The sequence below is a fragment of the Abrus precatorius genome, unplaced genomic scaffold, assembly GCF_003935025.1.
Source record: "Abrus precatorius isolate BTA unplaced genomic scaffold, Abrus_2018 Scaffold6, whole genome shotgun sequence".
In the NCBI taxonomy this organism is placed as follows: Eukaryota; Viridiplantae; Streptophyta; class Magnoliopsida; order Fabales; family Fabaceae; genus Abrus; species Abrus precatorius.
In genome coordinates, this window is record NW_020874406.1 from 20,414,279 (window position 1) to 20,436,595 (window position 22,317).

The 22,317-nt window shown below is 29.6% G+C and overlaps 3 protein-coding genes across 5 annotated transcripts; all 3 read left to right on the forward strand.

The window, feature by feature from the left end:
* Positions 1-2,828: 2,828 nt before the first annotated feature.
* On the forward strand, positions 2,829-7,020 carry LOC113868731 (alcohol dehydrogenase 2-like). The gene is made up of 10 exons (XM_027504577.1): positions 2,829-3,011; positions 3,465-3,601; positions 4,077-4,123; positions 4,798-5,123; positions 5,218-5,300; positions 5,393-5,468; positions 5,587-5,648; positions 5,717-5,812; positions 6,044-6,205; positions 6,540-7,020. Exons 1-10 carry the CDS (start codon positions 2,852-2,854, stop codon positions 6,654-6,656), a joined length of 1,266 nt encoding a protein of 421 aa, XP_027360378.1. The 5' UTR covers positions 2,829-2,851; the 3' UTR covers positions 6,657-7,020.
* A 1,313-nt stretch (positions 7,021-8,333) lies between these two features.
* LOC113869562 lies at positions 8,334-9,614 on the forward strand. Its single transcript, XM_027505945.1, has one exon. It carries the CDS (start codon positions 8,390-8,392, stop codon positions 9,476-9,478), a length of 1,089 nt encoding a protein of 362 aa, XP_027361746.1. The 5' UTR covers positions 8,334-8,389; the 3' UTR covers positions 9,479-9,614.
* A 5,847-nt stretch (positions 9,615-15,461) lies between these two features.
* LOC113868672 (nicotinate-nucleotide pyrophosphorylase [carboxylating], chloroplastic) lies at positions 15,462-21,297 on the forward strand. 3 transcript variants are annotated; one of them, XM_027504477.1, is made up of 11 exons: positions 15,462-15,620; positions 15,782-15,823; positions 16,329-16,471; positions 17,060-17,193; positions 17,280-17,343; positions 17,465-17,547; positions 19,060-19,143; positions 19,249-19,401; positions 20,002-20,178; positions 20,648-20,715; positions 21,020-21,297. In XM_027504477.1, exons 1-11 carry the CDS (start codon positions 15,535-15,537, stop codon positions 21,114-21,116), a joined length of 1,131 nt encoding a protein of 376 aa, XP_027360278.1. In that variant the 5' UTR covers positions 15,462-15,534; the 3' UTR covers positions 21,117-21,297. The 3 variants fall into 3 exon arrangements, with proteins under 3 accessions (XP_027360278.1, XP_027360279.1, XP_027360280.1); XM_027504478.1 differs by having other exon boundaries at positions 15,520-15,620; positions 15,747-15,823; positions 21,020-21,290; XM_027504479.1 differs by having other exon boundaries at positions 15,523-15,620; positions 16,324-16,471; positions 21,020-21,290.
* The last annotated feature ends 1,020 nt before the right edge of the window (positions 21,298-22,317 follow it).

The window sequence follows — 22,317 nt, forward strand, 5'->3', positions numbered from 1 at the left end:
TAATTTTAGGCAAGTAAACATTAAAACAATAACTTAGTGAATTAAAATAAATTTAAATTTAATGGATGTTAACTATATTTAAATTTAACAATTATATATATTTACGATTATATAATTAAAGTCGATTATAATTAATTTTTTTACTGATATATATTAATTATGAGTTTTTTTTACTTCTTTATAATTGAAGTTGATTATAATCAACTTCTATACTGCTAAAGAATAATTTAAATAAATTTTTTTTAATTAAAGTTGATTATAATATATTTTTTTATATTATTGGAGTTGATTATAATATGATTATTATTTTTGTTGTATATGTTTTAATTTAAATGTTACATATAAGGTATTTATGCTTCTTAATTAATTAGTTTGCATACTAGTTGAAATTGTATCAATTAATCTATGTAGGTGTTTCGCAATTTATAAATTAAATTTTTTTAACAATTTGAGAGAAAGTCGATAAAATAGGATTGACTCCCAACTTTTGTAAAATTTTTAGCAACAAGTTGGAATTGCAATTGATCTACGATTTGACAAATTTTGTGTACTTTCCCACCACATAAGCAAAACCTAATCTTATAGAAACTGACTTTACGCAAAAACTAAAAATAATTGTCAATCGTTATTAGTTATTAATTCCTAACAATTGTCACTTATTGTCTACATTTGATAGCTATTAACTGCTAATGTTATTATTATTATTATTATTATTTGGCAGTTCTTACTGAAAACAAATGTTTTACAAGACTGTAAATAAAGGTCAAAATAAAATAAAATAAAAAATAAAAAGCTAGCTAATTAAATTATAAATATTTAATAAAATCAATTAATACGTGTAAAATGACATATTTGGTTACCTGGCCATAACTTGAAAATTTATAACTCTATATATTTTTGAAAATTATTCTTTCATGTTTTAATTTATTTTAAATAATTCATCATCTTAAAAATTAAAAAGATTTTTTTTATTATATTCTCATTTTCAATAATTTTATTAAATAAAATGAAAAATTATAAAAGATTTATAATATAATTTTGATAATTTTATATTATAAAAACCGATATTTGATGGGAGAGAGATTTAAGGATTTCTGAACATAAAGATTGTATCAAAAGAATTGTAATAAGATAATATATATATATATATATATATATATAAATGAAAACAATCAGAGTTGGTAGGATTTATCTTAGTGAAGTTCTCTTATTTTTATCATTTTAGGTAAAGCCTTGAGAATCAAGAAAAATCGCGAATATTGTATAAAACAATAAACATGCGTTCCTTGCAGCCTTATTTTTATGTTTCTAAATCTTAGCTTTCCCTAAAGGATGATGACTTAATCATTGGATTAATAAGTTGAGTGTGCAGTTACATTTATCTAATTGTTATGAGCTAAGAATAAATATATTTTAATAAAAACAGAAATTGAGGGCGTGAAACTTAATTGAAAATTAAATTGCAGGAAAGTAAAGTTAGGAAACTAAACTTGCATGAAATAGAAGCTTGATTTGCATAGTGAAATTAAATTTGCATAAAGATAAAAGTTCTTGAATAATAGAGTACTAGAGGATGAAGTGCTTACCTAGGTTTGTCGATTACCCCAAACATTTGTGCTTTAATTCAATGAAATAATTCTAATCCACAGATTAATTGTATGTCTTAATTGTATCTAGCAACAGCACCATGCAGTAAAGGGACAAGTAATTATTGTTAAGAAAATAAATTCATAGCAACAGATCAAAGAATATACAAATAAGAGGAACATGATTCTAAATTATGTAAGGTATTCTTTTTATTAGCTATGGGCCGCAGCTGTTTTTATCTTGGTTTGCACCTTTTGTTCTTGCAATTTGTAAGCAAATTATTATTATTATATTTAAAAAATATTTACTATAATCTAAAATTTTAGGGAACTCTTTAAACATTCTTTTAAAATTTTAATTTTGTAATAATTTTTAAATCTAAATTTTGCCATATATTAGACACCCTTTTGAAATTTCATTCTTAAAAGAATGTTTAATACATTCTAAAATTAAATCTCTACAAATGATAATAAAAAAAAATAGTGTGCATAATAAAAAGAATAACGCAGAAAGTAACTCTCTTTCTAACACATTAGACGTTGTTAATTAGAGATACTTCTTCTATTTCAAATTAAGTGGTGTTTTAGTAAAAGAAATCATACTAAATAATGTTTCGAGATTACCTATGAAATATTAATTTCTATTTTATTCCTTTCCAAATAATTAATAAATATAATAACTTTAAGAATTATGTGAGTCAATTCTCTTAGCAACTAAACACAACAAACAATAAGAATAATTCAACAAAATTATTTTATTAATTAAGATATATATTACTTTCTTTAATCTTTATTAAAAAAAAAAAACTCTAAACGTATCTAATAATTTGAAATGGAAAAAGGATTAAACTAACTTACCCATATATTTTCCCTTTTTTTTGTTGTGTCAAACCCAAATATCTTGATCTAAGAAGTGGGTCGTTGCTAAACAGCCAATGGTTTTGACAAGTTATTAGTACATATTAAAGTGTTAGTACAAGTACTATTACACATCTCACACACACTTTGTACACCTAAAGCATAAACAAGTTACTTACTCTTTGTTTCTTTGGTTTTTGGTCAACACAAGTTACTTATTCTTAGTTTGCTTCATTCCAAAGTGATAGATTAGCCTATGGGCCGCAACTGGTTTTGTCTTGATTTGTACGTCCTAACCTTGTTGGGCCCTTGCAATAAGAGCCCATTGGAATATTGGCATGTATATATCTTTATTAGTGTTATCGACCCAAAAAAGAAGAAATTATCACTGCCATTAAATACTTGGCATGAATATAAAATATCTTACACAGAAGTTAAGAACTTATCTTTCACATACATTTTCGTCTAATATATATTCCATAGTAAACAGAACAACATCTTTTCATTCATCAGCGGTTGTGACTAACAACATGTCCAGCACTTCTGGTCTTGTGATCCCCTGCAAAGGTATGAAATCAAAGTGGATAATTGCAAAAGCCAAGTTAGAATCCTTTGCTTATGCTTTTCTTCCACTTAAAGGGCCTTTAACTACTGTTATTTACAAGGAAAAAAAATAACAACTTTCCAAACATCCATTGTTTGCAGAATTTCGAGTTTCATATGCTATTTTTTCCATTTCTTTTCTTACTTAAAAGTCTTTTGTTCCTTGGGCTTTGGATTTTTCTTTTTATTTTTTTTAGTCTTTTGTAGAAATGCCATTTGTGCCTCAAATTATGAGGCTTTGGAATGGAATGGTTGCAAGTAATGTATCTATTCATTATGTTATTATTAATTTAAGCACATTTTATTCAACTCAACGTAGGATTCATAATACATTATTAGGCTTCCTTAATTTCTGAAATACTTTTATTTATTTATTAATTATTATTAGTTGTAGTATTTACTTTGGAACATGTGTAGCTGCTGTTTCATGGGAAGCAGGGAAACCGTTGGTGATAGAACGTGTGGAGGTGGCACCACCACAGGTGATGGAAGTGAGGATCAAAGTCAAATATACCTCACTTTGCCACACTGATCTTTACTTCTGGGAAGCCAAGGTCTGTTCTTATTTATTAAACATTTTCACGTCAGAAAAAATTAACATATGAAGCAACATTTTTCTATTCATGTTTCTCCCCTTATCTGCATCACCAAAGTCCAGTCACTAGTTGATATTGACACTGTTCTTATTTTGTCGGCAGTAATTTATGATAACAACGCTTCTTTCTTTCTTTCTTTCTTTTTGGATAAGGTATGATAACAATGGTTTATAATCGTCATTCAAAGTTGATAAAAAATTGTTTTATAATATCTATTTTATTTTTAGCAATGTCCAAGAAGTACGCACTTAGTTTAGATTTATGGAATTGTAATCACATATTTACTATGTTTCATGAAATTTTTTTTATATATCGATATGTACATACTGCACGAATTGTAATGGATTCATGTATTTGACGTTGAAAAAGCTTGAAGGATATTAACTTGAGTTCTGACGTTTTTATCATTTCTTGTTATGCTTTGATATTTCAGGGGCACACTCCTCTGTTTCCCCGGATTTTTGGCCATGAGGCAGCTGGGTATGTAATTTCAGATATTATATATCACCCTAGAGCTAATTTTATTTATATTGTTTTAAATTTCAGTTACTTGATGATTAAATACTAGGGTCAATAAGATGCTTGAAAAGTAGTACACTTGTGAATTGTTTTATTTGAGGACAAAACTGAGGGGTAGTAGTGTAGGTACATACATTTAGTGTTTTTCTCCAATCATATTTAGAATTTCACCTCAATAATCTACATAATAAAAGTTGACGTTAAAGGTCATCACACTAATATTAAAGGTTACATATCACCTAGGTGTAATTCCAATTCTAATTGAAAAACACCAAAAGTACTTATGATACTGCACCTAAGTTTTGTCTTTTGTTTAATATATCAGATTTCTGTCCAAGCCTCAGTTGTAATTATGAAATGGAAGGTGCATGAATGTTAAACCTAAACAGTCAGATTCAGATCCCTCAAATTAATGGTTAAGAAATCGAAAATTATATCAATTTGAATTTAAGAAACAAATTGTGGCTGACATACTTTCAATCAGTGTTGTAATTGGTTTGTACCAAAGATGATAACTATTTCTCATAAATGTGCGCCATTTAAATCTTGATTATTTCAATAGCACCATATCTGGAAGCAGCAAATCTGCAAGGTCGATTTTGTTACTCATTGCTGAGTTTCCTTATTTCTGATAGAATTGTGGAGAGTGTTGGAGAAGGGGTCTCAGAACTGCAGGTAGGGGATCATGTGCTACCTGTATTCACTGGGGAATGTGGTGAGTGTGCACATTGCAAATCTGAGGAAAGCAACATGTGTGACCTGTTGCGAATTGATACAAACCGAGGAGTCATGCATAGTGATGGTAAAAGCAGGTTCTCCATTAATGGTACCCCAATAAACCACTTTGTTGGCACATCAACTTTTAGTGAATACACTGTGGTACATTCTGGCTGCTTAGCAAAGATCAATCCACAAGCACCTATGGATAAAGTCTGTGTCCTCAGTTGTGGCATCTCAACGGGTTTGATCCAACTCTGCTGTCAATTTAGTCATCTCAATTTCAGGTTTAGTTCTCAGTGATTGAATTTTGTATGACAATGAATTTCAAATATCAGGATTAGGAGCCGCTTTAAATGTAGCAAAACCAAAGAAGGGCTCTACAGTAGCAATCTTTGGGCTAGGAGCTGTTGGCCTTGCTGTATGTTTCCCACCATCTAATTTCTTGTCACATTATAATTCCTAACCTATATGATGTATTGATTTGTATGTAATGCTATCATGCACTAATAGGCTGCTGAGGGAGCAAGAATAGCTGGTTCATCTAGAATTATTGGAGTTGATTTGAACCCAAAGAGGTTTGAGGAAGGTAGCATATGGTTTTTGGTACCAAAGTCACATATTGATATTGCCAAGTTATGTTCAAGTAGATCATGATAAAATGTAGATTTTGATTAACCTTGCTTGTTTCTTACACTGGATGCTAGCCAAAAAGTTTGGAGTAACTGAGTTTGTGAATCCCAAGGACTACGATAAGCCGGTTCAACAGGTAAATAATTCTTTATTAACTTCATGTTGCTGATATGATCCTGATATGATTATTGTTTTAAATGGCAGGTAATTGCAGATATGACAAATGGAGGAGTTGATAGAAGTATAGAGTGCACTGGAAACATCAATGCCATGATATCCGCTTTCGAATGTGTTCATGATGTAAGCAATTAATTTTGTTCAGATAGTCATGACAAATAATTTATGAAACTTGGTTGATATAGTAGAAACACACATTTGGCTCTTTAAACACCATTTTATCTTGTTTTAACAATATCAGAAAATGCAGTTATTTTGAATTAATGAATTATTACATCTATAGATTATTTGCTGAATGTAACATTGGTATGGAGATGATTCAGTGTCTAATCAGTTTTTATGTACTATATATAGGGGTGGGGTGTTGCTGTGCTTGTTGGAGTACCCAACAAGGATGCGGTTTTCATGACCAAGCCCATTAATGTGCTCAACGAAAGAACACTCAAGGGAACTTTCTTTGGAAATTACAAGCCCAGGACTGACCTCCCTTACGTTGTTGAAATGTATATGAATAAGGTAATTATAATATAATGCTATTATATCCACATATTTACAATAAACACTTTAACATAAGATATAGGACAAATTACATTCATACTCCTGAGGTTTAATGAAATTTCACTTGGTACCCTTCCTTTTCTTAACCCTACACAAACTTCACTTAATTTATATAACAAAACATACTGCATACTCTTATCGACTACACAAACCACTCTTGATTTTTTATGCAGTTATATGAATCAGGATAAGAGGAATATCAAGTGAAATTTTGTTAAACTTGTGGAGTATGGATTAAATTTACTGTTAGAAATATTTGGTGACAGCCTTTTCATTCCTTGATTGCTTGCAGAAATTGGAACTGGACAAGTTTATAACCCATAGAGTTCCTTTCTCCGATATCAACAAGGCATTTGAATTAATGTTGAAAGGAGAGGGACTAAGGTGTATCATTAGCATGGAAGACTAGAAAAGTGATACAAGAATAATAGAATTATAGTTCAGTTTGGATAAAATTTTCATAAGTAATTGTACGAGATAAAAATAAAGAAGTGAAATGAATTTACCTCCTTCTATAAATTAAAATCAATATTCAAGATTCATTACATTTGTAAGATGTTTTAACTACGATGTAATAAATGTTTCATGTTTCTCCAAATACTAAAAATGAGTAGGCTTCACCTCGAGAAGCATGTGAAATAAAATCTAGACAAATTTTCTAAGTGAAAATTTATATAATTTTCTTTAGTATCTATTATAGATAAACAATGTATAATCTTTTCATTTGGGATCACTGCTTTTAACAGTGTTTTTTAATTTATATTTAGATTGCCAATTTATATTTACTTCAACATTACGGATCATAACTTCTTAATTAGATTTATATTTTGATGTTTTTTAACGTCAAATATACATGAAGTTAAAGGTCTAAAGATGGTTTGATAAAATAATTAGATGGTGTGATGAATCATTATTAGATTATCATTTTATTTCAATCTCGTTAACTAAATTTTTACAATAGGATGTAATAAAACCACATAGAGTTAAATTCAAAAGTTAATATCAGTTATATTTATTTTGAAGGAATACTAGTTAGACCAAAAGTCGGTTGTATTCAAATATCTTCTTAAAACTTACATTTTTGTATTAAAATCTATCGCAACATGTATCGGAAAAACTTTAAGCAAATGTCACAGAACTTAGACATTCAAAGTCTGCCATAAAAAATGTTAAAGATATTTTACATTAACTAGAATTAAAGCTAAAATACTTTTTATAAGAGTTAGGATAATACTCCTCTTATAAGTTAACTTTCAATTAAGTTAAAATTTGTTAACATGGTACTAGAGTATTGAGTTTGAACGTTAAGATATCATGCACTAAATACTATCAAAATATTTACCTGTATTGAACTCATAATAATGTTTTAGAGTTAAAAATAACTTGGAATATAAATATTAAGAATAAATTCAATTTGATAAAAGAATAAATTTTAATACAAGATACATATTTTAATAAAAATATATAATCAAAATTAATTTTTATATATTTCAATTAATTTAAATTTAATTTTACATAATTTTAAATTCAGTGGCTACCTCGAAGAACTAATTAAGATTTTGATCCAGATGAGTGATTTAAATTCAATCACTTTATATTTAGCTTTTTTTAATTAAATTTTTTCTTAAAATTTTCAAATTTATCTAGCTCCAATGAATGTTATGAATGTGCAACAGAATAACTTAAAGGCTGAAAATTAAAATCTTAAAAAGAGGTAAATTATATTTTTTTATTGCTTATAACAATACTTTTCATTTTATTTCTTTAATTCAGTATATTACTCAATTTCTATAATTTTAAATTAAGGTAAAAAAATTTAAATTTTATTATTTTAACTCAATATATCGACAACTGTAAATTTGTTACTCACAATTTAAATTATGATATTTTCATTTTAATTCAAATTTAAAGAAGATTTAGTGACAGAAAAAAATTAAAGAATCATTGAAAGAAATAAGGGGGAAAAGATATATTGAACACCTTTCCCATTTGACAAGAAACGACCTACACCTAAAAACAACCCCTTTGACAAGAAAGTGAAGAAAATCGTAATCCTATACTCTTTATAAACGATTTTATAAATCCTGAGTTTGCAGCATTAAGCTAAGCTCGTAACACAAACAAACACACCAAAACTCAACCATGCCAATTCCCTCCCTTACCACCTTCCTCCTCGTAGCTGTCCAAATCTCAACGATCCTCGCCGGAAACCTCCACGTCATCAATTTCCGATCACCCAACCTCTATCCCGAAGGCCTCACGTGGGACCCAACAGGGCAACACTTCCTCGTCGGCTCCCTAACCCACCGCACAATCTCCGCCGTCTCCGACGCCGGCGTCGTGGAAACCCTAATCTCCGACCCCTCACTCCCCGAAAACGTCACCGTTCTAGGCATGGCCGTGGATTCCCGCAACAACCGCGTCGTCGCCGCACTCCACGCGTTGAAACCCCTCCCTCCGTTCAACGCCCTCGCCGCCTACGACCTACGCTCCGGTAACCGCATCTTCCTCTCCGTGCTCCCCTCCTCCGGCGACCCCTCCGAACGCCCCGTGGCAAACGACGTCGCAGTGGACTTCAAAGGCAACGCTTACGTGACCAATTCGGCCGGCAACTACATCTGGAAAGTCAACGCTAAAGGGGAAGCGTGGATCTTCTCGAATTCATCGAGGTTCACCGAACACCCCGTGGACCGCGACACAACCTATAGTTACTGCGGCCTCAACGGCATCGCTTACGTCAGCAACGGGTATCTCTTGGTGGTGCAATCCAATACGGGCAAGATGTTCAAGGTTGATGCGGACGACGGCACTGCCAGGCACGTGCTCCTTAGCGAGGATTTGGTGTGTCCTGACGGCGTCGCTTTGAGGAGTGACGGCGTCGTTTTGGTGGTATCCCCCGAAAGCAACAAGTTGTGGTTTCTAAAAAGCAATGATGGATGGGGACAGGGTGCGGTTTTTGACAAAATTGACCTTGACTTGGAGGGGTACCCTACTTCGGTTGTTGTGGGGGAAAGAGATAGGATGTATGTGCTGTATGGAAGTGTTAAGGAGGGTATTTTGGGGAATTTGGAGAGGGAGAGTTTTAGGATTGAGGAGGTGAAGTCTCCCAAGGAAAGTGAGGGTGAGAATGTTTGGATGTATGTTATGATCGGATTCGGCTTGGCTTATTTCTTGTATTGGAGGTTTCAAATGGGTCAGCTTGTGAAGAACATGGATAAGAAGATCAATTGATTCTTTTTATCTTTCTATTTTTCTTTTACACTTCACAAGTTATAATTTTATTATGTTTTTGTGCTTTTTTGTTGATTTGATCTCTGTCTCCTCTAAAACCCCCTTTTCATTGAATGTTATATTAAACAAGAGTTTTATTTCGACTATAAATTTGTACAATATTTTGTCCAATATAAATAAATAAAAAAGTGAGATAAAACGATTGATGCGATAGAGAAGAAAATATAATATTATAAAAAAATTATGTATATTATAATAAATTTACTTAACATTTTGTTACGTTATTCTCTCTTTTTTTATATTTTTTTGTTGTTTTGAGATTAGTTTCTAGTTTTAATTACGTGTATTTTTAGAGATGTAAAGAACTTTAAATCTTGGAACTTGAAAAAAAAGTGTAAAGCATACGATTTTTCATAAGAACCAATAGAACATGTCTTTAACCATGTGACTTGAGCGATCTCCATTGTCCCCTCTTTTGAAGGTGTAAAGCATACGATTTTTCTTAAGAAATATGGTAATTTGAACAAGCTAAAGTTTTTCTCACTCTGTTATGCAGAAGTGAAGAGTTTTTTTACCCCATAGCAAACTCCAAAAGCAAACTTATTCTTGCACTTCTAGTCCTCTTTCCATGTCATTTATGGGCTGATTATAAAAGGATATTTAGTAAAAAAGAAATTAACAATGGTTACAAGAATTAGTACATTCCATCTATTTGGCAGTGACTTATTGTATTGTGAGGTTTTAAGTGGTCAAAGTAATTTTTTCCCATGTAGATTAATTGTTAAAATCAAGGGTTATACAAAGTTTTACAAGAATAGAAAATAGCTTAAACAAATAATAATTATATCAAAAAGAAAATTTTATATCAAAGTAATTTAAGTATTTAATTTATAAGTATTTATATTATATAAGAGTGAAAAAATTGTGAAAATATATTGAATTAAGGTGTATTTTTTTATTATCATATAATACCATATATTTTGTCAAATATTCATAGTTGTATAAAGGCCAACAATGCTTGCAATTAAATGATGTTAAATATAATAATATACAATAAATACATTATTCTACAAAAGAAGACCAACATGCAAACTTAAAATTCAACACAACTTAACTATCCTATAAATTCAAGCTAGATGAATAAGAGGTAAATACATTAATCAAAAAGCAACTTAAATCACCATCTTTCAATAAAATTTGTTGTTACTAGTTTAAGAAGGTAACAATCGACTTGGCAATGAAGCATGATGGAATTCTAATATTATGAGAGCAGCATGGAAGAAAGGAGCCAAAGGTTTATTTATAAAGGTAAAAAATATTTAAATCTCATAATTTTTAGTTAATTCTAATACTCATTTTTTAAATTATTATTTATTATTTCTTTAAATAATATTCATAAACAGTGACACGAGAGCACCGTTGACATTGTTTGAATAAATTATCGGTCATTTTTAATATTCTAAAATATTTAGCATTGGTTTTGAACTCCAAGATAAAATGCAACCTTAATAGAGTACTGATTGAATCTTAATAACCAGAATCTCACAGAAAAGTCTAACCCAGAATACATAAGCTCTAAAAATAATAATTTTTTTTCTAACTTTTTAAAACAAGTTAAAAAATATAACAACTTGGCAAAAACATGAATCATTTTAGCTTGAATTATTTCAGTTTAACAGGTAATCTCTAGTTTAAATTTTTGTATAAATCTTTTAAAAAAAATATAATAGTTTTGTAATAGAGAAAATAATTTTTAAAGTCAAACAGTCTCTTAATTTATTTAGAATAAAAGCAGAAGTATGGAAGCTAACTTTGCTTCAGTGGCAAATAAAATAAAATTAACCTTTCCACCTTTTTATATTTTCCATGCTAAATCTCTCTTAATGATTTGAGTACAATAGGATGGAGTTTAGCATCAGATATTGTTCTAATGTCAGTTAAAGGAACCATGACTCAACTAAATATGCAGCAGCTCCTTGTATAGAGTTCTAACACAAATTTGGGTTTTTAAAACTAATTGATCTGCATGTTCAATAGTAGATTCCATAATCTTTACGTGTATATTTTGGAGACAAATTTATTTTGTTTTGTGTGCCATGGTGTTATTTCAATTCATAGCTCTTTTCTTACCATTCTCTTCATACCTCATTCACAAAACCTTGTTTCTCAACCTCCTAAAACAGAAGCAACAACAATTAACATGAAATGAAGCATGAAAAACGCTCAAGCTCAAGTATTAAATAATGTTTCATTTTATAATGTATCGGCACAATCACTACACCAAAAGAAAAAAAAAACTTTATTGCAACTCAAATCAGCATATGCTTAAGCTGATTTTGTCCCCTTATTAATAGAAGAATCTGAGGATCATACTAAAAGTACAAAAAATGAAAATGAAAATGAAATCCTACAAATATTTCTCATCCTTGACATGCTATGGACAAATGATATAGTAATCTTGTGGGTATGAAACTTTGTTGTCTTTGAAAGGATTGAGCTTATTGTGACATAGGGAAGGTCCAGATGGTGGCACTGGCCCCTTTGGTAATTCGCTTTGAAATAAGCTTTTGAAGTTTCTCAAGTCTCTGATGCACTCACCTGTTGAAACCAACCCCGAGAAAACCAAAACTGCTGCAAGAAACACAACCGAAACAGATTTTCCAAAACACGACATAGCTTGATCGTCCCTTGAATAAGATAATAGCCAGCTTCTTTCTACCACTGCTTGATTTCTTGAGGAGGAGAATATCTAATTATATACACTGTTGGATGAGAAAACGGTGGAAGTGGGATATTGAATTTTTGATCCATCAAGGAACACGAAATTTATTAAATTCTTGCAGGTTTTCAACGCCCATGACGCAAATTTTAAAACATCTAATGCTGCTTTTGAACAAGAATTTGAAAACTTTGTTGTCTGTTGAATATAATAACAGCAGCAGCCTATTTAGAAAACATAATGAGAACAGACATTTAATACTTCTGCCTACATAAATATATATCATACACATAATGAGACGTAATATCGGAATAATACAAATTTAATTTAAATACATAGGAAGTGTAAATTTTTGTTACACAGTTATCCAATTATGAGAAAGTTTTTTTTCTATGTGAAATAGGGAATAAATTACAACCATTTTTTGAATTTATTATGAATGTTTATAACTAAAAGTGATATGTTAATTTCAAAAAATTATATAATTTTTTAAGTAATCACGTGATTTAAAAAATTAATTTTAATAATTTATAGATTTAATTAAATATTTTTTTTATAAAAAATGTATAATTTAAACTTATTTTTTCTTAAATATTTTGTCACTGTATAGTTTTTATTTTTCTACAAATTATTATTTTTAGTTCCTCTAATTAGTGTAATTTATTAAAATACTATTAAGTGTTAGTTTTTGATTTGACCATATTGATACATATTAATTAGAGAGACTAAAAATAATAACTTATATAAAATTAAGAACTATATTCTAATAAATTTTTTTATAAAGACTAAGTTTTATTTGTGACTTTTGTTGAAATTAAACATTTAATTAAGCCTAGTTTATATCTTGTGATTAGTTTAAACGTATCATTTTCATTCTTACGTGATATAAAAAGTATTAGTCATAACAACTCTTGTGATAATTTGTTTTTATTCAAAATTATAATAAAAAATTAAGAAAGAGATTTATCTGTTTTAAGAAAAGCATTACACCGTGTAATGATTTTTTATAAAATAATAAATAGAGCCATTAATCGCACCTTGATTACAGTAATTTATTTTCAACTTACAATTGAATTATTTTAATTCTAAAGGTTACAAAAGAAAATTAAATTGCTTTCTTTTTGTTTTACGGCAATTTTCCCCATTAATTTTAAGCAACCTCATTCCAAAGGCCATTTGAAATCGGTTCTCGTATTCTGACATTATTTGCCGTAAATTCTTTTGGATTTTAATGAAATTGAGTTATTCAGTCCACTTTCATATAATGTTTTGAATAGTGTTTGGTGGAAGGAATTTAGAGAGGAAGCATAAAGAGGGAAATAATTTTTATAATTATTTTGAATATTTGGTTCATATTTAAAAAAAAATAAAGTGAACTAAGTGCATGCTTTTTTTTCCTGTTTTTAAAAATAAAAATTATTTTTAAAAAATAAAATAAACATGCTCTTAACTTTCTCTTAAGTCTTTATTTAATTTTAGCTTATTCCAAAATGGAAGAGGAGTTTGGGACGAAATTGAAAGTATGTTCAAAATATTTGGATTAAAATATTATATCATAAAATTAAAATCTCAAAATTATCTTTTATATATTTTTAATAAATTTTATTCAAGAATGTTTTATTTTTATTTTTTTCCTCTTCTCATCAATAAACCTCCTTATTTCTTCTTCTGGAGTAATTCACATCTTTTCAATCACTAAAATTATATATATATATATATATATATATATATATATATATAGTTTATTAATTTATTGTTATATTTATTTAAGTTAAGACAATTTTTTTAAGATTAAAGATCTTATAATATTTCAATGGATAAAAAAATATTGAATCTAAAATAAATTTTGTTATTATTCGATAAATAGGGTAAATAGTTTGTAAGCAAGCAATAAGTTAACTAACAATATGTAAAAAATACTGTGTCAAGCAATTCCAGTTTCAGCTTACTATCTGTTTATAAAAGGAACAAAAGTAAAAGTTGGTCATTTAGATACTCATAATATTCAGAAAATTAGCATATTTATAGTTATACAAGTAATACTTTTATGTGCACCAGAAGTGTACATATGTTAAGACACTAATATTTTGCCATGATCATTTGGTCATCTTAATTTAACTATGATGTGAGATATTATCCATTGGAAAATTACAAGATTGTTTTACTTAATGATTATATATGTACTTTTAGAGAAATCAATTGTGAAACCATTTGTATTTAAATTATTCATGGACATTTTGCTTTTATACAAAGAATACAAGTATGAATTTGTGGCCCAATTCATCCACCTTGTGAATATTCTTTCTATTTTATTGTTTTGATTTACTCCAAATAATGCATTCCTTAGTTCAAATAATAAGTTAGGATTAAGTTTTCTTAATCATTCAATGAGAACATTTTGTCTAAACTACGGTAGTGAGTTTACTTCAAAAGTATTTTATGACCATTATATGTTAACAAATAATAATATTGAATACTCTTCTCTCATGCTGATATTCAAAATGATTTAGCCAATTCTTTTTAAAAATATCTACAATTTATTACTATACCTATGCTTTTGAAATAAAAAATTCTTACATCTAACTTTGGGACATGTTGCATCATTAATTTCATAATCAACCCTTTACATATTTTGACTTTGTTTAGTAAATTTAATTGAAAATTATAAATTTTTAGTTAAAAATTTATATATATTAGTAATTTATTGAATTAAAGTTGTTTAACAAACTAATTATATAATTAATTAATTAATTTTTTAAATGATTTAAAAAATATAATATAATATTAAAATTATATATAATTTATTTTACTATCAATCAATTAATTAAATAATTAAAATATTAAAAGGTGTTTTTGTTTACACTTTGAAATAAATAACTTTTCAACAACAACAAGAATTTACTTTGTATATAATACACATTTAATTAAATAAAATATTAATAAATTAACAATTAATATTAATATAAAAATAAAATTTAGTATAAAATATATTTAAATAAAAGAAATAAAATTAAAGTAAATAAAAAATTGAAAATTAAATATTTCTTTAAATAATTTAAAAAAAATAAAAATTACAATATCTGTTCATCAAACAATTTTACGGCTTATAAACCAAATTAACAGAGTGAAAACACACAAGTTATCAAAGATGGTCTTCATCCTCTGGATTTACGAGAAAAAAAAAAAAAAAAAAAAGGAACTTAGCGTCACGTCACACAAGGAACATGAACCTTCTAACTAAAGAATCAGAATAGAATCCCATCTTCAGTCTTGAAACCAATGGTGACAAAAGCAGTACTCATTTTTCTCAAACCTCATTGAAAAGAGTCTAAAAAACATGGCTATAAGCTGCAGACAAGGGTACTTGTTACAACCTTCTTTTCACATCAGAGAACGGAACGCACCGTTTCCCCCTGCACTGAGGTCTTTCTTCTTCTTCTTCTTCTTCTTCCTATTCTTATCCCTAGTATAGTGTAAAACACGCAACTTTGTATTTCACTCTGTAACACAACCCCTCAATGAAACGCCGCATTTCATTTGATTTTTCAGTGCTTGATGAAACTGCGTTTGATTTCATCTTTCAGCTTCTCGCTTCAACTCCCAAGGCAATCAAATTCAAGAGTCAGGTAACTGAGAAAACGACGTTGCAATTAGTTATTATAATTTTGACATAGGGTATGGTGAAAACTCAGAAATAATGCTGAACAAGTGCTCTTTTCAAATTTGGTGATATAGAGGGGTGCTTCTTTTTCTTGGTTAGATAAATTCCAGGTTAAGTATGAATTAATTGGTGGTGTTTTGTTTCCTGTTGTTTACTTTGAGAAAAGCTTATGAATCCTGGCCATCTGAATTAAGTAATTACTTACGCAATCGATCGAATCCTGCCTATAAGCTCTTTTCAGTTTATTTCAATAAGCTTTTCAGTATAGTTTATCAGATTACGTTTTTTTCGACTTATTTCAAGAATTTTATGGTTAAATTTATACGATAGGCCCCCGTGTATAAAAAGAGCTTATTGAATAAGTGTTTAATTAAGTTGTCTTCCCAAACTCACTCAAAATATTTCCTGTTTCACTTGATAGATGTCATGTCTTTTCTTATTGGTTTGTTTCAAATTGTGTATAAGTGCAGGAACATTGTAAAAATGTCTGCGACTGGATTCACAGACTCTGGGATCTCTTATGAGTCCTTTGCAATAAAGCCTCCCATGCACCCAACTTATGATTTGAAGGGCATTATCAAGTTAGCGCTTGCAGAAGATGCTGGGGACCGAGGTTTATCCCTGAACTTTCGTCTCAGTTCTTGCTCTAGATGTAATGTTGCTTCATGAGTTTTAATTTTACTATCACATATGTGCTCTCGAGTTCCTATCTGCATTGTTTATTATAAAATATAAATAAAGATAAACTTTTGTGTTGTTATGCTTGTGCCCAAATAAATAACTGATAGATATGCTAAGTCTGTCATAAAGCACATGTACAGTAGGAGAACTAGGAAGGGCAAAAGGGGATGACACCCGAAGCATTGTAACATAATTGGTAGTGACCAACTGATGGTTAGTTAGACGGTTAATGTGAATTAGAACAAGCGAATAGGAGTGGGTGACCCAAGAGGAGTAGATTGGAAATAACTTGAAAAGCAGTTGGGTGAAGAGAGCTTTGGACCTCTTGAAAGTTCAGGAGGGAGATCAAAGACCCTATACCGCTATGGTGTGAGAACTTCGGATTAGGGTGCCGTTTAATAAAGTTTTGATTCCTTTTCTACACACTCTGATCCAGTTCTATCAATGAGAATGATACATACTCTGTTATTTGGTAGTTACGTACATATGGCATTGAGTATCAAAGTTGTTTCAATTTTAGGTGATGTAACATGCATGGCCACCATTCCATTTGACATGGAAGTGGAAGCTTGTTTTTTGGCAAAGGAGGATGGCATCGTTGCTGGAATAGCACTTGCAGAGATGATATTTCATGAGGTTGATCCTTCTTTAAAGGTATGAGAGCAATACGCAGATGTCATATCACTATAAGTGTGCTTGGTACTTGGCTAAATCATTTTACGATTACTTTAAAATATCAGGTGGACTGGTCTGTAAATGATGGAGATGTTATCCATAAAGGGCTACAATTTGGAAAAGTTCATGGTAAGATGATTATTAGGAAAACATAATTGCAAAAGAAAGCGGAATAAAGCACATTGTTAATATTTAGTTAATTTCATGAATTGCTTCTATTGATCCTCAGTAATATGTAATATGTGTACAGGAAGGGCACATAGCATTGTCGTAGCTGAAAGGGTAGTGCTAAACTTTATGCAGAGAATGAGTGGCATTGCCACTTTAACTAAGGTAATATTTTGTTTTCTTAAATCTTTTTCTTTTGCTAATTTTTTAATAATATGATTACAACTAGTTAACTGATTGCTATGAAAATCATATTAAACGTAGTTAGCAACATTACATGCTGTTTTAAAGGTCTCTAAAGCTATTGAAATGATTTGGTGTTCATTATTGGCAATGAGCGAAACATTGCATCAAGATTTCAAAATGGAACTATTGGTTAGATTTTAGAAGATGATTTACTTGGATTTGTAGCCATTTTGTCTAGAACATAGTTGTTAATATCATGCCATAGCTATTGCTATAGCATTCAGTGATTTGTCATAGGTTCTTGCAGTATGCTGCATGTATAGTGTGGCTCTTGGGTGACTACAACTGACTTTAAAAGTATCCAGAGCAATTCAAGACAATTCTAACTTTTCATTTGTTGGAGATGAGTTCTACTCAGTCTGGTAGAAATGATGCAGAAGAATAATTACTGAAAAATTCTATTAGTTGTTTTGGATGCATAATTATCATTTTAAATGGCATTACAATATCAAATTTTTAATTGCAGCAAGTGCTTTATTTGTGAATGGTGAATGGTCTAGGATGTTTTCTGTACTGTGTAGGCTTCTCATATATCATAAGCTTTGATCAATGCCATTAAACAGTTTAAGCCCTATCAAAAACCAAATTTTCAATAAAACCATTGAGGGCAAGGTTTTTTTTTAATTGTTTTCTTGCATGATCCTATACATTGGGCATGCCCGTTCCCAATTTCTCTCAGTAAGTGCAACACCTACTTACACTTGTATATATTCTTCTCAATCTTAGTTTTTCTTGTATATCCCCCCATCTCCACATGCTAAGCTTGATTTGTGCTCTTGTTGGCTTTGTTACCCAATATTCACTACCATATAACATTACTGGTCTTACAGTCATCTAGTAGAATTTTCCTGAGTTTAATAAGAACTTTGCAATTTACAGTTGAAGCAAATCTCTAATGAGACGCCGTCTTCATTGCATTCTGATGGGAACTGGTTTTAATAAGAGAAGTGGAATATTCTTTACCCAAGAAGGGAATTTGGCATTTCTTGGAATACAGAGATACCACAAAAGAAAAGAAAAAACAGAATAGAGAGATCCCTAGAGAAACAATTCTAGCCTTAGGAATGGCCAATCCTACTCAAAACGTCCCTCTGCATAATTTTCCTTCCCATACTTCCATTTTATCCTCTAAATCCCAAGTTCCTTATCTACTCGTTATATTGTCACGAAGGTTGTAGTCACGAGGCCTAACAATTTCACAAACTGTTGACAATAAGTCTTCTTCCAATTGTTTTTGTAAACGTAATGAACAAATTTGTCATCAATATGAGAAGTAATTAGTGTCACAAATTACTGTCAGTTATATTATCAATTCATATTGAGTGTAAAAGATGGTAGTTTGTTACATCTCATTAGGAGAAATAATTTGTGAAATTATCATTTTTTATCTTATAATTCTTGGTGCATTACAGATTTCATGTTTTTCCACAGGCAATGGCAAATGCAGCCTACCCTGCATATATGTTGGAGACTAGAAAAACTGCTCCAGGTTTACGTTTAGTGGATAAGTGGGCGGTCTGGACCTTGGATCACTTCCTTGCTATAATTATTAACCATTTATACTTCTAAATGTAAAATGTAAAATCTGCTCAATAAATTAGTTTACACCTATTTTTATAGGTATTAATTGGTGGAGGCCGGAATCATAGGATGGGTTTGTTTGATATGGTGATGATAAAAGATAATCATATATCAACAGCTGGTGGGGTTACCAATGCCCTTAGAGCTGTTGACCTGTATCTAAAGCAAAAAAATCTTCAAATGGAGGTTGAGGTAGTGTTTTCTTTCATTGTTTTACACATTTCTTTTCCTTTTCTTTTTTAAGGTCTTAACTGTCTTTTCTAAACTGTGAAAGTTAATCTAAATTGCAATGCCTGCCAAGATCCAATTGACATATTAGCAGGTGCTGTGAGTTTTAAAGTTGTTTAATGGTTTCTTGTCAACTTTGCAATATGATAATAATTTGTGTAACAAATGATTTTTTGATGCGGCAACAAGATGATGAGAACAGATGTTACAAGTAATAATGGAGTATAATTCCTTATTATAGGGAAAATCCCTCTTGATTTCACTTAAAAGCATAAAAAATTGATGAAAACGCCTCCAGATCTTTGAGGGTCTGCCTACTCCCTGCTCTAAGGCCCTAATACCTTATTGAATGATTTGCTCACTGCCCCTCTTCCCCTTGCAGCCCTTCTATCATTTCCCTGAAAAAGATTCTACATCTCTATTCCCTCTTTCGTCTCCTACCTGTAACATGTACAGGGTTGTCACAACTTAAATTTTGGTCCCTACTGCTCCAGTAACTGAAGACACAAGTTCACTGGGTTCCCATTGATGTTTCTTCAAGCTCAAGGTTTGTGTTTTTCCCAGGTTGAGACCAGGACTCTTGAAGAAGTGGAAGAAGTATTACGTTATTCATCCCAAGCTAGTACTTCTTTGACTCGAATAATGTTGGATAATATGATCGTACCTATGCCAAATGGAGACGTGGACATATCTATGCTGAAAGAAGCTGTGCAGTTGGTCAATGGGAGATTTGAGACTGAGGTATATACAACTAAATTGGCTTAATTTAATCTTTATAACATTATTTGGATTATTTGTTAGAATAAATACTGCAGTGTTTTGTGGTAATGGTTTTCTATTTTTTTTTTTTAATTTCTATCATTGTTTGTTTCTATCAATTTGTTGCCAATCAGCAAAATGTAACGTAAGCTATATAATTTTGGCTTTACACTCTAATGTTGGCCCTTATGTCTTCAGATCATATTTTTATGTGATGACTATTTTTGTAATAAACACGAAGCATTCCGTGAAAGAGAGTGCTATAATGGTTTTTATTGTCGTAAGTCATAACCTTTTTCCATTAGAGTAGTTAGCTTTTCGTACATTATTGTGTTCATTATTAACTTGGCCCACTTAATAATTTCAGAATCTTAGATATTATATTATGTGGATAGCTTAAATTTGGATAAGGTTGAGTATATTAATTTCCTGTGCCATTTTGTAACGTCAGGCATCAGGTAATGTCACTCTGGATACAGCAGATAAAATCGGGCAAAGTGGAGTAACCTACATTTCTAGGTAAACCTTTTATTCGGTAATTCCAAAGCAATTCATGACATTTAGCATCTGAATACATTTTCCTTCCATGTCTGCTTGTGTCGTTAAGTTCATGATTTTAATTGTGAATTGCTTTTGTCATCGTGAGACTGATTGATCCAAGACATAAAAAAGACCTCATGGAGACAGAATCTGTTTTTGGAACTCATGTCTTGAGTAGCGATGCTTCAAATCAATTGACACCGAATTGGCTTAAGAAACTCGATTATATTACTATTTCTTGAAAATATTAGTATATTACCCTACTGACTTGGCTTTTGGGCAGTGGTTCGTTGACTCATTCTGTAAAAGCACTAGACATCTCCCTCAAAATTGACACCGAATTGGCACTCAAAGTTGGAAGGCGCACCGGAAGAGCTTGATTATCGTTCTTCTATAGACATATATATACCGGATGAGGATCCATTAACAGTAAATTTGAAGTCTTACACTAGATAATAAGTTTTGATTTTAGAATCAAAGATTTATTAATATAACCATTGAATCATGAAATATTATCTTCGTAATTATATATATTAAATTGTATATATTTTTTTTATCTCTACAAATACTTGTATGAAAAGAAAAAAATAATTGAAAAAAAAAACATAAACTCTAACATGGATCGATATTTTTTCATTTACGTCTACAAATTTTAACATACATTTATTGTATTTATATATATTGCAGTAAGTAAATATATGAAAAAAAATACATTTATAATATTAAAAAAAATAATGTGGGATTTTGCTGAAAAATTCACTTTAGCTTAACAATTCAGAAGTCGGTATTCATATATGTTAATTTTATAAAGTTAATTTATTTGATGAAAATTTTTAAATAAATAAAATTTAACAAATCTTAGCCCTGTGGTGTGACCTTTATGAAGTAACAACTCTTAGATTACCTAAAAAAGGATTTAATTATTGGTTTAATTTGTTTTTCTAACACAGAAATTTCTATTTTATAATTCCATAAAGTTTTTTTTATTGTTTGATTTAGAAAGATAATTTATTCTATATAGAAAATTAATAAAATTTATCTTGTAGAGCATCAAACATGTGAATTAATTAACACGAAGATGTTTCAGTTTAATACGTGGCCTTCTTCGATTCAAATATAATTGTTTTTACTAAAATTTATGTTTATTAATAATGAATTATAAAAAAATATATAAAAAATTAAATAAATATTCAAAATATTTAGTAAGACTTGACAAGAGTTTAGACTCATCCTAGAGTAATTTTATCCATATAAAAAGAAGTAGAATATTATTAATTTAATATATCAAAAGTAAATTATAGAAATTTTATTTAAATATTATTTTTATTAATACTTGTGAGCATAGATTTACAATTAAGTAAAAAATGATATTAAATGGATATTCTATTAGATATACATAATAAATAAGTTTCTTTCTATTTTATTGAAAACTATTGAATTTCTTAGTATTATATTCAAATTAAAATTTTACTCAATAAAAAAATTTATATTAAATATTATTGTAAATTATTAAAGTAAAAATTTAATTTTGAAGTAAAAATAGCATAATATATATTTTTTAAAAAATTCCTTAAATTTTAT

What these genes read in the sequence shown, in the direction of transcription:
- LOC113868672 (XM_027504477.1), top strand. Translation starts at nt 15,535, where the DNA reads ATGGCTATAAGCTGCAGACAAGGGTACTTGTTACAACCTTCTTTTCAC. An exon ending in CAATCAAATTCAAGAGTCAG is followed by an intron (nt 15,824 to 16,328) that starts GTAACTGAGAAA and finishes GTATAAGTGCAG; the next exon opens with GAACATTGTAAAAATGTCTG. An exon ending in ATCTTCAAATGGAGGTTGAG is followed by an intron (nt 19,402 to 20,001) that starts GTAGTGTTTTCT and finishes TGTTTTTCCCAG; the next exon opens with GTTGAGACCAGGACTCTTGA.
- LOC113868731 (XM_027504577.1), top strand. Translation starts at nt 2,852, where the DNA reads ATGAATATAAAATATCTTACACAGAAGTTAAGAACTTATCTTTCACAT. An exon ending in ACGATAAGCCGGTTCAACAG is followed by an intron (nt 5,649 to 5,716) that starts GTAAATAATTCT and finishes TTTAAATGGCAG; the next exon opens with GTAATTGCAGATATGACAAA. An exon ending in TTGAAATGTATATGAATAAG is followed by an intron (nt 6,206 to 6,539) that starts GTAATTATAATA and finishes GATTGCTTGCAG; the next exon opens with AAATTGGAACTGGACAAGTT.
- LOC113869562 (XM_027505945.1), top strand. Translation starts at nt 8,390, where the DNA reads ATGCCAATTCCCTCCCTTACCACCTTCCTCCTCGTAGCTGTCCAAATC.